Source organism: Rissa tridactyla, chromosome Z (genome assembly GCF_028500815.1).
Source record: "Rissa tridactyla isolate bRisTri1 chromosome Z, bRisTri1.patW.cur.20221130, whole genome shotgun sequence".
NCBI classification, from domain to species: Eukaryota; Metazoa; Chordata; class Aves; order Charadriiformes; family Laridae; genus Rissa; species Rissa tridactyla.
This window is the reverse complement of record NC_071497.1, coordinates 48,274,189-48,292,558: the sequence shown is the minus strand read 5'-3', so window position 1 is coordinate 48,292,558 and position 18,370 is coordinate 48,274,189. Positions and strand designations below refer to the sequence as shown.

At 36.4% G+C, this 18,370-nt stretch overlaps 1 protein-coding gene across 2 annotated transcripts in view; it reads right to left on the bottom strand.

The window, feature by feature from the left end:
• The window catches only part of ALDH1A1 (aldehyde dehydrogenase 1 family member A1), a 36,683-nt gene that overhangs the window by 15,200 nt on the left and 3,113 nt on the right, over positions 1 to 18,370 (bottom strand). For both annotated transcript variants that reach the window (XM_054186551.1, XM_054186552.1), the window contains exons 3-6: positions 10,723 to 10,827; positions 6,311 to 6,451; positions 2,754 to 2,883; positions 1,634 to 1,695 (exon numbers count right to left, since the gene is read on the bottom strand). In XM_054186551.1, coding sequence (XP_054042526.1) covers positions 1,634 to 1,695; positions 2,754 to 2,883; positions 6,311 to 6,451; positions 10,723 to 10,827 — 438 coding nt within the window. The remainder of the gene's footprint in view (positions 1 to 1,633; positions 1,696 to 2,753; positions 2,884 to 6,310; positions 6,452 to 10,722; positions 10,828 to 18,370) is intronic.

The window sequence follows — 18,370 nt, the reverse complement described above, 5'->3', positions numbered from 1 at the left end:
GTTTCACTGGCAGCTCCCCATTGTGGTCAGTCCAGCCAGACTGCAGAGCAACTGACTCCTTTGACCCCATATTCAGCAGTACGATGGACAATGTGACTGGGGAAAAATGGGTTGCCCCTTCGAGAATATTTCTAATAGTTTTGGAAGCAATGAGCCCATGACCCTCATCACAAAAGATGCAGTGTGCCTTACCTTTATGAAAGTGGGGAAAAAGGCACTTAACAGTTGCCTATTATGTCAGAAAGGTTTGGAGAAGTATACATGCAACTGTTCTTTATCCCTCTTCTTATCTCATTTAAATCTCACCCCACCCCTAAAAATTACAGGAGCACAACAGATACCACAAAGTAAGGGATTACAGGGTTTTCTGAATCTTCATCATTAAGGTGGAAATGTGTGAGTGGAAGGGAAATCGAATTGCTGAGCTAGCAAAAGCGTTTTGTAGCATTCACATAGTCCTCAAGGTTTTCAGCTTACGACAAAACCTCCAACTTCGTGGGTTCACATTTCAATGGAGTGAAAATAAAGATACACTCAGAAGTCCTTGAACATTTTATAATGTTTGTACTAACTGCTTATACTTCCAGATTGCATATTTTTAAAAATGGCAACATGTAGTGTGTCTAGTCTATCTTGACTGTGAGTGCTTTACTTGAAATACCCTATGCCTGATATACAAGAGAATCTAAACCAGCAGATTCCCAAATATGCAGCTGGATCCATACTCCAGTGATGTTCTCTAAATCAATGTGGTGGTCAAAAGAGACAGCACCTCTGAAAGCTTAACTGAAAGACATCAGGAACATGTGCGACACGTATGTCTGAGCAAACCTGATAGACAAGCTGACTGTTTCAGAATCTGGTTAAATTGTCAAGCAGGTCAGGTTAGGCTGCCCACACCTACCATATGCAAAGAGGTGGGTGGATTAGGAGTGTCTAGTGCATATAACCATTTTCACAGCAACTCATTGTAGCTGTGTAGACCTCACAAATAAGTTTAAAAGTTGAGTTCCTCAGTGTTTTGGATGTTCAGACTCAGGCAGGCCTTTTGAATCTTCACTTAAAATATGTGTCTTCAAAGCTGGGAATTTAGACACTCTGAACAGGAGTTTGGGAACATATGGCTCAGTATCACTGAGCTTATTGGACACATTCTTTGTGTTGTTACTTGCACCATCAACACAGTGAATGACTTTTAGTCATAAGTAAAGATCCAGCTGTCTGGATGCTGTACAGAGCAGTACAGATATTCCAGGTCCAAAAGAGGTTATTGTTTATAGGCTGTAAATATTCTACTTGTTTATTTCTAATAAATTTTCTACTTGTTTATTTCTAATTCTTTCAGTTCTAACAAAACACAATTCTGTCTTTCAAACCAATCCATCAATCAATCTTTTGAGATTTATTTTTCCCCTCCATATACAGGGAGGATAGAGATAAGGCTAGACCAGACCGACTCATCAAAAATTCCATGTTGCAGAATTTGATGAGTACGCAGGGTAGCCTTTGTCTTTCAGGATCTGAAAGTTTCTGATTGGTAATGCTTCATAAATGCACTTGCATAGACAAACTTTCAAAAGACTTCCATTTGTAACAGGAATGTTTGTGTTTTACATAAATGGCTCCAACTTACAGGAATAATTTGTCCACAAACACCAATAGGCTCATGTCTTGTAAACGTAAAAAAGTTTCCATCTAGGGGAAGAAGCAATAAATTAGGCATTCAGACAAAGCATTTGTGAGAAACAGTTAAATCAGAAAGACGATAAAGTTGGATGCTAAACTTAGCAAGATAAAATTTTACTTATAAATGATATTTTCAAAATCTTAACTATGCAAAAAAACAACCATAAAGTACATCTGGATTCAATATCTACTTTCTTCATAGCTCCGAGGTTTGATTCTGCCAGTCTGACTGACTTTCTGCAGTGATAACCCTGCTTCTCAATATGGTATGCACAGCACACCGATGAGCATTCCTCATTTCTTTTTTCTTTTATCACCTTTGCTTTTGGAAAGTGCTCTTTTAAAAACTACTTGCAATCCTAGGTACATATCAGACATTTTTTTAATATTAGATCTTAGCTTAAATCAAATCCATTAAGTATAGAATTCTCTTTGATTCAAATAAACATGTGTTCCATTAAGCCTAGTATAGAGATCTATGTGATGCAAAAAAGTTGGAAGTATTTATCACTCTAGTTTTCCTTAATTCCTTCTTTATTACCATTCTTTTCTTTGTCCTGAGAGAAGGAAGCTAGAAGCAATGTTTTCATAGAGCTGCTTAATGGGAGAGGGAATGAAATGAAATTTCAGCAAAATAAAGGAATGTTTCCTCATTCCTATGTCTTAGTACTCCTCCTAATATGTTATCCAATAACTGAAACAAATATTACTGTTTGTGCTAATCTTAGCTTTAATAAGCAAATACCTGGTTTTCATTAGTGTACCATTGCATAAGCTATATATTACTGTGCAAAAGTAACCTACCAGACTTCTTAGGTGTACATACAGACTAAAACATTTTGGTCAATAAACAGTGTATATTAGTGGTGTATAGAACAAGAAATAAATGTGAATAATTGCACTAAATGTTTAAAACAAGCACTATGATAAATCTTAAATAACCTCTATTAAGCTATCCAAAATATCTTCCATTTGAGATAGGTGTTGCACAACTTCTAGAAAAAAGCAGTTTTTTACAGATCATATTGGCTTCAGTTCTGTCCTTTTGTTATCTCAAAACTACTCACCCATTGGAACAGTACGCCCATGGATTTTATCAGCCCAGCCTGCAGAGTAGCGTAATGTTTTGATACAGGCACCTAAATCCATTAGGTAGGCGGTGGAAAAGAGTTTCCCACCATCAATGGCTTCCATTGTCTGCAGACAACAGCAATTGCAAAGTTAATATCTAGTATTGACAATGGTTCTCATGAGTGTACTCTATCACTTAGTTTTTGGTTGTTCAGTTCAGAGATTTTCAGCTTTAGTACAAACATTTGGATTAATTCCACTCTGAAGGATACTTAGCATTTGAAAAACCCAAGGTAGAAACGTACAAATGAGAAATTTTCATGATGGTTTATTCACAGTGAGCTATGCAGACAACATGATCACGGCACATTTGTAATGGTGAGATGTTCTGAAAAATCAATAACGTTTCTCCCATCTGAATCAGTCACACTGTTTTAATTTATATTAAATATTCTACAAGTGTAGATGAAAAGATCAGCTAGGAGTCTATGCAAATAACTGATGCAAATAAAATGAGTGGCCTCCCTCAGACTATTCGCACTGAGACTCAAGGTAGGCAGTAGTTTCCTGGAAATAACTGTCACATTAACTGAGGGTCTTGTGCTTTATAATTACTAAGGAACATCTTTCTAGGCGCTTAATTAGCAACTTATATAAGCAGGAAGACTCAAAGCATGGAATAAAATATCCCAAATATACCTTGAGTTTTTGATGTGCAAAGGAAAGATCTGAGCCACCAAGAACTCTTAATTGAGAAAAATTCACAATAAAAAATAAATATTTACACAGAAGAGACTTCTTTTATTGGCTAACTATTAACTGAATTAACTAACTGGTCTTCTTTGAAGCCAGGCCTGACTCTCCATAGCATGGATCTCCATTCCAGGCAGATATAAACCTTGAGAATGATAATCAGTGAATACTCTTCAACATCTACAACTTTTCAGTTGACCAATTCTGTTCCACCCACAGTGCTCTAATGATCCCACAGAGACACCAACCCTAAGTAGGGTTGATTTCCAGCCAAATCTAGAGAGTGTGGTTTGGATTAATGCCATTGTAATACCCCTATATTGTTGGGACATCTAGTAAAGAACATGTGCAGTTCTTCAATGGTGTCAACGTCTTCTTGACACTGCTAGTGTTTTTTTCTTGTTTTTCAGCATAAAGACACTGGGAACAATCCTGTTAGAATGCTTAGTAGGAAAACCCCTAACTACAGTTTCAAGATCTAGTTAGATCTATTTTATTTTCTAAATTTATTATTTTATATGCCTAAATTTCTTCAGCATTTCAGGTGGAGTCTACAGACTGATTCTGCAAGCACAATGTATCACCAACAACTCCCCTGTGGAGTTTGCAGTTTTAGTTAACTGGACACATTGCAGATATCACACTTGGGAAGAGAACAGAACAAACGGAGAAGCCAGCAATGCTTGATGGCTTTCAGCGACAAGGAACTGATTAAATGAGATATGCCTCTGTCATTCCAGGCGATATACGCAGCACTGTGTTGTTCTGTGTGGACATGGGAGAAAATTTTTCCTGGCCTCAAACTTGCGAACTCTATGGCTTTGAACACCACAACAGACTGAAACATAAGAAACAAAATTGTCAGTGGCTCTTTCAGTACGCTGCTTTGACTTATTCTTCCAGTAGCCTACCTGTATGGCTATTGAGCCTCTGGAGCTTCAGGAGGGGCATCTTATCATTATACGAAAAACTGAAATGGAATAATTTTGATCCTGGCCAGATGCACAAACACAGAAAAATGCATTTACAATGAGCTTTGGGGGTCTATTTGGACCTCTAGTGTTACAAGGCTATTTGCTATTCTATAGTACTAGTTCTGCAGTTAGGATAAGCTGTGACTCGAGAAAATCTCTCTCCATTTTGACAAAGTCTGGAAAGCACTTCATTGAAACATAATTTATCTAAAAGTAGTCAATAATGTAAGTAATGTGTAGAAAATAAAAACACTCAGTAAAATAGAAACTTGGGAGGGGTCCCAGAGAAAAGCTATACTTTCATTTTATGAAAATGGCAAGTGGGAACAAAAACTAACTTAATGCTTCAGGTTTCCTGTAGAAAAAAGATTTCTCCATCCTCTTTGCATGTGTAATGCCTTAGGCTGTACAATAAAGAAGTAAATGCCAGCTTATCCAGTATTTAAATGACAAGAGGACATAGTTTTGCTAATAAAAATGTAATTCCCTTAAAATTCTGTCTCTCTCAACTCCAAAAAATCTAGTGTTGTTAAAGACATGAGTTCTAGCCACCCAAGTTTTTTTCTGAGAAGCTAGATGATCATCAATCCTATCAAGGTTACAAGATTCATTTAGAGAAATAATCTGGTTGAAGAAAAGTGTAAATTTGACAGTTGCAGACTTTGGAGCTCAAGGAAATAACCTCAGTTCCTTTAAATTTTCATTTTTTCTTTTAAAAACCTGTTTGGGATGCATGCAAGTGTCTTCTTATACTATAGTATAGTATAAGTGTATAAACATATATATATATATATAGTATAAGTACAATAGTGTGGGCAATAGATTCTTTGCAGGTTTTACATATTTTGAAGGTTTAAGTTTTATAAGCTTATCAATGGTGTAGTTGTAGCTAATGGCTAAATACTTCAAATTGTGACTAGACCAATCTCAGTGATGATCCTGCATGTTGGATACTCGTCTCCTGGTCTCTTAAATTTTTGACACTGTTGGCAGAAAAGCAGGGTTCATCTTCAGGATGAACCATTGCAAACTACTATCCTGCCTAAATGATAATTCCAGAAGGTGCTTGAAACAGCAAAATGATTGTCTTAATGGTAGCATCATATGTGGAGTTTGAAATGAGAGTGAGGGGTATTACCCTTTATCAAATTGGTCGTGCATTTCTATTTTAAATGTTCTTTGTTGTCTTAGTGCACAATTGGTAGGTGGTGGTGTTGTAGCTTGTGTGTCTGCTGCTAAGAGTGGTAAAATGGCCAATAGACAGTAGGTGGTAAAGACAGACATCATTCCCCACCCCACAGGTTCTTCCTACTGATAAGTAATTCATTGCTGCTTTTGGTTCTGGTTAAGGTTTTTCACTTATTGCCATTTGCAAGCTGGAGTTAATGAAGAACCAGTTACAACAAAATATATAGCCATGAAATTCAAAATTTCTCCCAGCTCTGACTTGTATTGTGCGTAAGCACTGAGCCAGGCTTTGAGTTTAGGCCTTGATTCAGCCCTTGGTTTAGACAAGTATTAAGCATGTGGTCAGTGTTAGTGTGTCCTTAAGAATCATGAGCTGAAATTGCATCCAGTGTAGGTGGCCTAAGTATCACCTTAAAGCTAATCAAATACTGAAATACCTTGTGGACATGAGGTGTTAGTAGACCAGACTGCAAGACAGTTTAATGAGGTCCATTTGCAATACAGTAGAAAAACAAGGATTGAGACAGCCTGACTTTCCAAGGATTTAGTATGTTACGCTTGCTTGTTTATATCTTTCTTTAAATATCAGGACATAGGCTTTTTTTTTCACAGTCCTTTTGTTCACATATCATACTCACAGCTAAAATCAGCCGATCTCTTTCAACTAAGTCAGCTAGTTTATTCAAGAGCCTTCCTCGCTCTGAAGCATCCATTGTACGCCAGGGTGACCCGAGCTCAAAAGCTTTCCTAGCTGCTTTAACAGCCTTGTCAACATCTGCCTGTGGGGAAAACAGAAAAACTTTCATAATCAATAATTGATTCTGTCATCAGTCTTCTTGCTTGTTAAATGTGCAAGGTGTTTTGCAAGATAAATAAGAGGCACCAGCCCCAATCTAATCAGAACTAGTACAGTAATGTTAGATACATGTGTTATTTTCTTTCAAACACTTCTGCTATAATTTTAGCAATGTGAAGTTGTATAAGAAACAGATGGGTTCTCAAAGCTTGTAAAATAAAAACATATTAAGGTAGTCCATTTTTAAAATTTAGATTTTCAAACCCTCTGCCTCCTTATATCTTTAATTGGGAATACCCACCGATTACACTGCTGATGCAATTTAATCTCTTTTATGTACTAGAGTTGCATAAATCTGTAAGTTAAATATTTAAGCACTCAACCTTATCTAAAAGTATCTGGTGGTGTGATGAAGACCAGGTTAGAAAAATCTATTCCTTAGAATGTTTTGTAACATTAATACAGATTTATTATTGAGGAAGACAAATCAATGCATTTGGTTTTGAAAGTTTTAAGGAACATTTGTATTTAAAATAATTTTACCAATTGACTAATTGACCAGGTTTGAAATGCAAAGCCTAAATTTTCTGAACTCCAAGCATTGTCTTTGCATTAAGCAAGCTAATTTGTCAGTCCATTAATGTTTTTTATAGCATAATTTGTTATTTATCATTTGGTTTTTGCTATAGCAGGCAAATCTACAATGACTTATATGAGGGTGTTCCAAGATATAAAATACCCAATTAAAAATCTCTTGAGAAATGGCTTTTAGTACTTGGAATTATTCTATATTTCACAATTCTTATAAAAAATTTCCCAGGAAAACAATGACAAAAAATGGAGGTTTATTCTAGTTTTTGTTAGAAATTAAAAACAAATTTCAAGGGAAAAAGAAAAGGAATCTCTGCATGGCACATTTCCCTAACCAATTTACATGCATTGTTTAAAGAATTTCTTTCAAACTTTTTTTTTTTCTTTTTGTACTGCTGGTTGCTAGAATAACCTCTGGGGAAATCACTATCGAGGTTAACTAAGACAGCAAAGTTAACTAAGTCAACACTGAAGTCAAATGTTCTAAATTTGAACCAGATCTTGAATCTTTAACTGATGTTGGTAGCCAACAATGAATTTTTAAAAGGAAGGAGTGGGGTGGATAAGTGGCATGGAAAATCCAGCACAGATATGCTAGGCAGGAGGCCCACAGAACTTCCCAAAGTTCTTTCCAGGAAGTTTGGGAAAAAGATAGGAAGGATCTTTACAAATGGGACAGTCAGTACTATAAAGTAATACTGACCAGTCACCTATCCCAGGTAGGTGAAATTTACCAGATTAAAAATAATTACTTTTCTTCAGAATCTGTCAGAATTTCATCAAATACCTCATCACTTATCTGTGACCCAGAAAACTGTATTCAATGAATATTTAATTAATTCTATATTTTTCTTATCTCTTCCTATCATACATATGCTACAGCTTTGCAGTATGACTTAGGGTATACGCCTTGACCTTTACTGGAAAAGAACAAGGGAAAACCATAAGTCATACTTATGTGAATGATGTAAATTAAAACTAAATAGAGTGCCATGTGTTTTTTCAACTACTAGTGCAGAAATAATTAAAACCAAGCAAAATTATATAAAGCCAATACAGGGCTGTAAATGAAAAGTAAGGAAAAAAAAAAAAAAAAGATGTTCTCTAGCTCTAAGAAATTTAATTTGGGTATATAAATCTACACCATGAATGTAAAGACTGATAGCTCCTTCCAGAGCTAGTTTAGACTTTTGCAGAAGTACATTTACTTTACATCCCACTGACCATTTGTTGAGCTGTTTTATTATTACTAGGGGCCTTTAGGATTAGCAAATGTGGCCTGAAAGAGCCATCAAACTGAAAGGAAAACAGTTCCCACCCACATATGTGTCTGTGCTTTGTAATCTCCACTTGTTTTTTTAAATACCACTGCAAGGCAGTGTACAGCCCTTTGTCAACCCTATTGTACACACAAATTAAATTCCTAAAATCTCTTGGCTCATTATCTAAAGACTAGGCTCTAGAATATTAGGTTCACAATGACTGTGTAATTTACTAGATTTGTACATTTCACTTGGCAATTTAGTTAATAGCAGTTGTCATTACACATTAGTTTGCAAAATTATTGAAGAGAAAGCAAACCTGTGTGTCGAACACTATTATCTCTTTATTTAACGAGTTGTTAGATTGCTTGTAAGGAATGAAAACTACAAAAAATTCTGAATGGTAAGTGAACAGTTGCAGGTCATGAGTAATTTAATTTGAGGATGATCAAATATCAGGCCAGCCTGATTTGCAATGTAATTTGGTTTTTAAACACTGAATAGAGAAGAGGTAGAAGTAGCATTTTACATCAAAAGCATGTATGGTTCTCGTTGGATACAATTCAGATGTTAACAGTATGTTTATGAAATGCTTTGACTGAGAACAAAAAAAGCCTGAAATAATCTCAGTGACTCTGAGCACTATATACAGATAACCGAGAGTAAAGAAAATGAAGAACAAGGCATTTGAAGAATTTAGGATTAAATATATGAAATTATCAAAAGACAGATTAATGCAGACCTTTTCAGCCATCTTTGTCTAATAAAAAGCTTTAAATGTGTCGTCACTATGACCTTCTTAATAATGTGTAGTTACTATCGCTCATGTGCTAGACAGATAGCATTTGAGACAAAGTTTACCAGGAGATTCATGATAAAATTACAGAACAGAACAGAATAACTATGACTCCGTGAGCTCAGGATGTTAAATGGACTGGGTTTCTATATATTTCTGAAAAGAGCATTTCATTTCAGAGTGAGTCTTTGTACAGGAAATTAAAATATTCGGAAAGAGATTGTGTTTATCATATTGACAGTAAATTTTTAGTGAATTTATAACACAGATAAATGGCTTACAAGTTTTATAGTAGTTCTCATGGTTAAAAAAGGTGTTTAATGGACACTTTACTGCTAAGTTTAAAACACTTCTTATGCAAATTATGCTAAACATCCATATATCTTTACTAAAATGAACATCAGATTTCATTTTTTGAGAAATGTGAGAAAATTTTCTCACTTTTGGATGCCAAAATTTGACTTTGAAGGGGAAAGTATCAAAAATGAAATAAATATGTGCAAGAGTCAAAACAGTAACTATAAACCCAATTTTATTTTCAGTCACAGTCATCACTTTTTGTATACCTGTGAAGTAGAAATAGAACATTCATTTTTCATACTTGCTTTCTCAGTGTTTATAAAAAAATATTCTTTAGTCATTGATTTTAAAACTGTCGAAGCAGCATTGTCTGTTCTATTTAAAAAATAAAAGTAAAAAGTAAAAAAACCCCTTACTTGATAACTTCCATTTAAAATATATGGTAGTACTAGGAAAATCCTTTTTCAGCAGAAAAATTCATAATAGAAAAAAAACGCAGAGCTGCTTATTTGAGGGCTTAGGTTTTCATTGTATTTTTTGAGTATGTGGCATCTACCTGTAATTTTCCACTAAGAAACCTCATCAATATAAAAAATAAATGTTTGTTTACAAGTGCGAACTATCTTTTTAGTCCTTTGCTTAAATTCATCAATTCAACAAGCTGTAAGGGAACCAGTCTTCGTGGAATTTGTGTCTATTTGATAGGTTACCTGCAGCTTCAAAGTCTATTTTAGGACTATGTTTCAACATGTTTTTCACAAAACTAAATTTTTGAAGGGGGCAGTAATGAGAAGACATATTCATAGCTAAAAATGCTGACAGTAATGATCATCTTCGCACAGTCTGTGTGGGAAAATATCTGTATTTGTCCACTTCATGTTATCTATAATGAAAAGCCTTGCGTATCTGTGTAATGAACAGATTACATCACAGTGTAAAGAAGAGCTAAGAAAAAATAACACCCCCCCCAAACAATTAAATTATTAGATGTCATTAATCAAAGATAACAAAATGAATTGATAATATTAAAAAAAAAATAACAAAAAATATTTCAGAATTTTCAGAACTCTTCTCATATGAGCAAGGTCCTAAGAGTAAAGTGGTTTTTCAGTGTCTGTTTACAAACAATATTAGGGCTTCATAAGAAAGCTAAGAATTACGTTTGCAGCAGAAGATATACGGCATGATGTACATACATCCCTGAGGTGATGTTTTACATTGGCAGAGATGGATGGTTGCCTTCCTGCTTTTAAAATGCAGAATTAAATTTAAAGCTAGGGTTAAGAGCGAGAAAGAAACCCCTACCTTGTCGCCTTCTTCAACCTCACAGATTTTCTCTTCAGTTGCAGGATTAAAGACTTCAAATTTTTTACCACTGACCGCATCGTGCCACTCATTGTTTATAAATATCTGCAGGAGAGGAAATAGTGCAACAATATCAGTAACCTATGTATAGGTGTTGTCTGTTATCTGTTTGAATGAATAAATCTATCTTTCATAGCCGAGAGCTGCCTGATTGATAGGTACCAGAATCAAAAATGGAATAGCTCTTCCAGTAATATGAAGAGATGGGTAATCGCATAACCACTTAACCAGGAACAGCTTTATAAAATGGGCTTCCTTTGAAGAGGCAAACTCTCTCTTTCCACAATATTTTCACTTTGTTTCATGTCATAAAAACATACTGTTACAAAGGGGTCCTTCCTCTCTTAAGCTGAAGTCTGCGATGTACAAGGGAGGTATTGCCCAAACTGACCTACTGAAAACTACCTGGGTTTAATATGCTGACAGGGCTGGTAATGATGGAGGGCCTTTCTGTTACAGGCCCCAACATAAGTAAACCCAATCCGTGCGTTTGGTATATATAGTACATGTTGTATCTTGGAGAACACTATTTTATTTATCTCTGCTTTGATTTCTCGTCACTCCTGCCAAGAAAGAAAATCCCAACAAAAAAGAATTAATAGTATATTTTTCTCAAATTAAAGTCAAGAATAAAAATCCCCACCAGAGTCAATTGAAGGAAACAAAGAAAGAACCGCTTAAACTGAGTAAAAAGCAAGCAAGTATACTTCTGTATTTTCATGTTACAGGAGAAAAATAATTAGAGATTAGGGAATGCTCTTTTATTTTTCCCCAAAATCCTTTGTCTGTGTTGATTGGTGCTTCATTGAATGTGATCCTAATCAAGATTTAACAGCAGAAACAATGCTCTTAATCTTTTGCAGAAAAAAAAAAAAACACACCAGAATTTACTCCATTAAATAAAGATAGGAAGAAATGGCTGATGCATTCACCAGAAGTATGATGTTTGCAAGCTCAGAGAAAGCCTAGACTGTCCTTGATGTTGGTAGTTGGTGCATTTCACAGAGACACTGTCTTAAAACACACTTAGCAGCACAAACTGGGAGAAAAACCCTCTCTGATGTATATTTGTTGCCTTGAAAACAAGTTGAATTACTTTATTGATGAAATCACAAACACCTTTTTCTTTACCTGCTGTTTTTCTTCCTGTCCTGATCTTACAAGAAAAGGAGGACTAGCCTTCCAGATTGAACTAGCACATGCCAAAATGTTTACATTGGCCAAATTAAAATATTCAAGAGCTGACAATGAGGGGAATTTTATGGGTGGTTTATGGCCAGAAGATGACAGTGATCCTCAGCTGCATATATACAGCTGAGGATCAGCTGCATATATACCCCATACAACCCAACAGGTCTTAGATGAAAATATATGGGAAACAGCGAGTGGCGCTTCTGATCACAGTTTTCAAAGCTAGTTGCTGCTCCTCCTTTGGAAAGACTATTTGAAGGATCTCAGTCTGAAGATTGTCACATCACAATGCTGTTACATCCCAGCGGCTATAGTATGGGTCCCAGAAGTGGGGTTGTGCCATATTACCATAATCCTGCACTCAGCGTGTGAATATAGGCATACAAACATGCAGCAAATGTGGGTGCTGACAGTATACATGCCCTCACAGCTCGGCAGGATTAAAGTTGACGGCCATGTATATGGGAGGGCTCTTTTCTCTCCCCTCCCTGCCTGAAGGTTTCTCTGCAAAACACCAGGAATTCAAACCTCTCTGGGTTTGGTCTCCAGCACACGCTGCAATTCCTGCTTTTGAAGGGTGAATCTACTTGCCTCGTGTGACTTCAGGCTTTGACAAGATGACCCTCGGGTAGCCATTTTAGTTATCATTGGTTTATAATCAGTATGACTATCTTCTGTTTAAGGTGATCCTAGCCATTTGATGCTATTTATTATTTGTGCAATAATTTCTACCAATAATGGTCACAGCTGTCAAATCTTTTGTCACACTGACATTGGTGAGACTTTCCTACCCCCCTTTCAGCCTTTAGGCATAAAATGCAAACATATTCCTGTTTTTCTGACTATTAGTGCCGATGTCTGAATATTAGTATTTGAACTGCAAGAGATATTACAACAAATTAATATGAATTGTGTAATTTTGATAGTTTTTCACACTTCATTGCAACTCTTAGGATCTCTGTTATGTTTCTACACTGAATTTGCCTAGTGCCACCACTCTTGATTTTCCATCCTCCCAGAAGTCATCTAACCCCTTTTACTAATCTGTTGCCTTCGTGTGGAACATCCATGTACCAGGGAAACCAGGCCAGCATGCATTGCTGGTTTTCTTGTTTTCTCCTGACTTTTACCTGACAAGGACTGGAAAAAAATCTAACGGTAAAACCAAGAAAATGAGGTAAAATAGTGCTTTCCTTACTTTTTCTAGAAGATTCTGTCTTGTTATTTAATATTTTTCTGTTTCAAGCTTTTCAATATATAGCTAGCTATTAAGAAGCACAAAAGAACAGCAATTGCACAGCAGCTGGCCTACACCAAAGTTAATCATAACAGCTTACACAGCAGCAATGAAATTGATATCCAAAAGTTCATTTAATAAACATTAGGAACAGTGTCCTTGCTCAACTTTTATACTGGCTGAAAGCACATTGAGTGCTGAATTTACTTTGCATGGCTGTAACAAATACCATCAATTCTTGATTGCAACATTGCTGGCACACTTAGAACAAGACCTGAACAAAGCAAGGTGGGCATTGTTGTTGCCCATATTGAACTTTTATGATCCGTAATCTTTTGTGGTGTAATAACACCAGAAATTCAAACCTAGGCCCTTTTGTATGGGAATAAGTAATTGGCAAAGGTACTGTTACAGCTGAAGGAATAATTAAATGTTTGAAATTCTTATAAAATCTAGACATCAGTGTCATACAAGAATACTTTGTCCAAAGACAACACAAAATTCCCACCATGTCTTCTTTCCTTTTACTATTAATTTTGTTGTCTCTTTGGTATGACACTTTCCTTCTCTTTCACGCTCTGGTGTCCTAATTTCAGTTGCACTGTATACATCCTTTAAAACTATGTCCAAAGAGGGTTTTAGGAGTGAGAAGTCCTGCAAGTCTCTAGGTTTTTAGTTACTGAATATTAATAAGAGTGTTGATGAAATCTGTGGAAATAAGTCTGCTTTTCCATTAAAACAAAACCAACCAACCAGGAAATAAACCACTGCAATTGTTCCTGAAAAATATTTCTTCAGTTCTGTAGGGAAAATATGTCACCATGCGCACTCTTCTAAAAAGGTAAATGCTGTCTTTTAAAAGATGTACTTTATACCATTATTAAATATAATTTCAGAATTTTCTCTTCTGTTATACTAAAGATGATATAAAGTGAATTGATTCAGCAATTGCTAAGTGACAAAGAATAAAACAATCTACTAAAAATATGCTGTACTTTAGTCGTAGTTACTGAGAAATTATATGATATTACACAACTGTGGAAATTTAGAGGACAAGTAGAGTGAAGGCTAAGGATCACTGGGTGAAATTTGAGGTACTTAACCCTGTTCACAAATGCAAAATAGAATGTGGGCCTTACCCACAAGATCTCTGCTACCCTAGAGCATGCCATTTCTGAGCCACTGCTGGTGAAATTGTCAAAATGAGTTAACTTTTTATTTCTGGCTCTGCAGGTTAGCCTTGAAACAGAAAGGAAAATCTCATCGGAAAGATCTGATACATGGCACAGATGTTGCAAAGAGGAGGCTATGTTGCTACCAAGAGTTGTGTAGGTTGTTCTTTAAAGTGGACATGATATTGTATATAGTCCAATCTTAACAGTACCTGCCATCCTCTGTCTAACCATCTGGGTTCGAGATTCAATCTGGAATCTCTGCAATCTCTGCATTTGAGTCAGTGTGGGAGCGGGATCCACACCCTAAGCCACCCCCCCAGTGCATGAGTCCACCTTTCTGCAGCTGATGGCTTGGTGCCCTCCCTTCTTGCTCTCTCCCAGTGTTGTTGCATTGCTGGCACGTGTGTGAGATACTGATCATGCTCGTCATTGAGACCATGGCAGGCTATGACTGACTGTACCAGGTATTTTTTGCTCAAACTGTCCCTATCTTTAGGGTCATGGCATCTTGCCCCATCTTTAGTCATGGGAGCTTAGCTGCGAGACCAACTGGCAGAAAAGATGTGATTCCCGTTTCCTCTCCATTAGGATAAAGGAGAGGATAAAGGAGCTACTCTGTTACTGCTCAGAGGAAGAGGAACATTTGAACAGAAAACAAGAAAATACTATGGGGCAGGTAAATCAAAGCCAATGATTGCTTTGCTTGCAGTACAAAGTCAAGAAGACACCAAAACTGCAGGATAAATGCTTTTTGTCACACAGACCAGGGATTTAAACCCCACAACCACATATGTTCAAAAACATGTCAGCTTTCAGGGAAGAGTTTTTTTGCGTATTATTGAAATTACTTACACTGAGTGTCTGGGTGATTGTTAATAATTGATGAATAGTTTGGTAATAACTACCAAGATCAATAAAAATATTATCTATAAATGGATATGGTAACAATTTGCTATTAATATATTCCTGTATATTTCAGCTTGTTTATAAGGGGGAATGATTGTATAGAGAGCGTCATTGCGGCCTGTGACCATCAGGACTGACTAGCAAACTTCTGATATAACAAAAGCTTTCAGGGAAATAAATATGAAAGTCCCTGGAAATTTCAGATATGTGATGAATTTGATTACGGGAATATCCGCACAAAATTCTGGCTGTTATGAATGAGCAAAGATAGCAGTTAAATGGTTAATATGAAAAAAGCCATCTTTAGTAACTAGCTACATTGCCAAGAAAAGAGACAAAGTAAAAGGTAAATATTAAGATAACACTGCTATGATGTTACAGTATGCCAAATTCATATCTGTCTCTGAAAGGAATAATAGCAAAACATACCATTTTTGGAAGTTTTTAAAGTATTTGTTTAAATACTACATTTATTGCACCAACCAGTATCACCCACAATATTAGTTTAGAATATCATTCTTATTAATGTTTCTAATACCATTCCCATTTAAAGCATAACCTCATTATATTAAATTTATACACAACATTGTATCAGGGCTATATAAATCAAACTACCCAGATGTCTTCCGTATGCTAGATAGAAGTCTTGCATATGCAGGTATAAAAAGACGGGAAAAAGAAGGAAAAACTCAAAACTGACCATGTAAGTAGCGTTACCTACATTGCGGGCAGCTGCACTCATAAATGTGCATGCAGCCATGCTCATTTACTGCTGTGGAGTGTATGCTGCAAACAAACGGTGTGGATCTCTACGTCCGGGTGGCATTGAAGTACTAGCCAACAGCTGCCTGCGGTGACTCCCCCTGTCCCACTGAAAAGAAACATTTGGAATCATCTCGCAATGGGCTGCAGTGCTTTGCCTGTCAGGCAGAACTCCAATGCAGCCAAGGTGCTTTGTTTGTTTGTTTGTTTTTATTTTTTGTGTGCTGGTTTGTCAGACATAAATGTGAAAGATCTACGCTTCTGCAGCATGTGCTGTGCAGAGGGTTGGCTGTGGTGACTGACTATGGTCCATGAGACTTAGGGCTGCAGATTTATTTTGCAAGGATTTAGAAATGTTGTTGCAGGCATTTTGTAACTGTTATTTCACTGGCATTTTTAGGAAAGAATATGGTTTTTATTTCAACAACCTAAGGAATTAATGGCTTTCAGACTTTGCACTAGACCTAGGTATATAGATTTCTTGTAGATTAGACTGCACACTGCTAAAGCTTAGTATTTAAAACAGAGCCCAGGTAACAGGCTATTGCAGTCAAAAACTCTCTGACTGTCTTTATTTCCCAGTGCCAGAGTGCAATAAGATCTTGATTCTCTGAAATGATTTATTTCCGTTCAGATAACCTGATATCATTCACCATTTGGGGTTGAAGTTACCCGCAAGACTACAGTACTTCTGCCATCATTTAGACAGTTGATTTGGTCACTCAAATCACCTGAGCAGAAAAGAGGGAAACAAGACCTGCTGTTTGCCTTTCTTTGTTATCCCAGTGTTTTTTTCTGTTCAGTCCTTGAGTATTTTGATACAACTGTGTGTTCATTTTATAAAGTATCTGCTATGTAGGAAGGGCCAAATTTGTGTCTGTGCTGCATGAGGAAAGAAAGTATTTGACTCCAGACAGCTTTGTCTCAGATGGACCACACCGTAGCTCCTCTGAAATAGATTTTAGGGTGTCTACATTTGGTACCATCACCTTTTGAAACATAACTTCCTGCTGCATCTTCTTTAGAATAAGAATCCCCTTTTTGCAGGTACAAAAGGGTCAAAGTCTGTACAGGGTCTCAGGCCTCAGTACTTCTGTCAAAGTGATTTAAAAGTGCAGTTTGGAGAAAAAAACCACTTATTTCTGATTTTGCAATATTCCTATGCGTGATCCCATATTCAACATCTGTTTATAAACTTCTTCTTAGTCAGGGAAGAATTTTAATGTAATTCACTATTATTGTTAAAAACTATAATCCATACACAGAGATGTAGCCAAGAAAAGTACTAGAACTATCTAAAATGTGGACTTTCCCAAACTTAGCTATTGCGGGTAGCTTTATAAATATGGAATGAAATGTCTAAGCTATCTTCTCTTTAGATACCAGAAACTCTTCCAAACTTACAGTACAAGAAAAAGCGTAGCCTCTTCCCACCATAAATCTGCCCCCAGATAGCCTCCAGTTCTTGCTATGATGAAATTTTTTGTGACAATGCTCTTCAAATGAGCCCAGCTGCTTGTTTCACAGCGCTGCTCAGCTGACTGCGCACAACCTTTCCAGTGCAGAGAGTAAACCAGGGAATGAGACCACCAGTGTTTTTTTAGAGGCCAGGAACAGTGAAAAGGCACCAGGTCCGTGGCTGGGCAACTGCATGCTGGAGGCAATTCTGCATCATTCAGGTGTGGTGATGCACAGTGCTGAACAGTTGCAGGCCCCTATTCACACCTGCTCGTATAGATTAGGAGAGTCATTCAGATATTCTTGAGTTTGATGGTGGAAGTAAATCTTACAGTAACACCTAAACCCGAAAGACATTTGTGGCCCAAGAGGAGGTTCATTTCAAATGCTACAAGTTCTGATTTACTAGTCCCAAATATGTTATGGAGTCTCACTGTATTCTTCAATACAGTTAAAATACATGACATTCTTTAGAGGAACAACTAAAAGTTGAAGTTGAAGCTTTGAGCAATATATCAATATAGAATACTTGCCATGAAATCTCTATTATTTTTTTTTCCCCACAGTTTTTCCATACAAGAAGTTGATATTTGTCTAAAATTTCTCATAACTTTTTTTCACCTTGGAATTTTATGTCATTGTTGATGCAGGAGTTATATTTTACTGCTGCAATGAACTCATAATCAGAGAATATACCCTTTCTATTAATTATTTATTAGATCTTTTTGATTAGTCAGTTAGTGGCTATGTATCTACAAAGTCAGCTGATCATAAAAAGAACATATTTCTGTAGTACCTTTATAGCTGATAACATTTTCCCAGATATTCTAATTAAATTTTTGTGGTTTTACCCCTCATT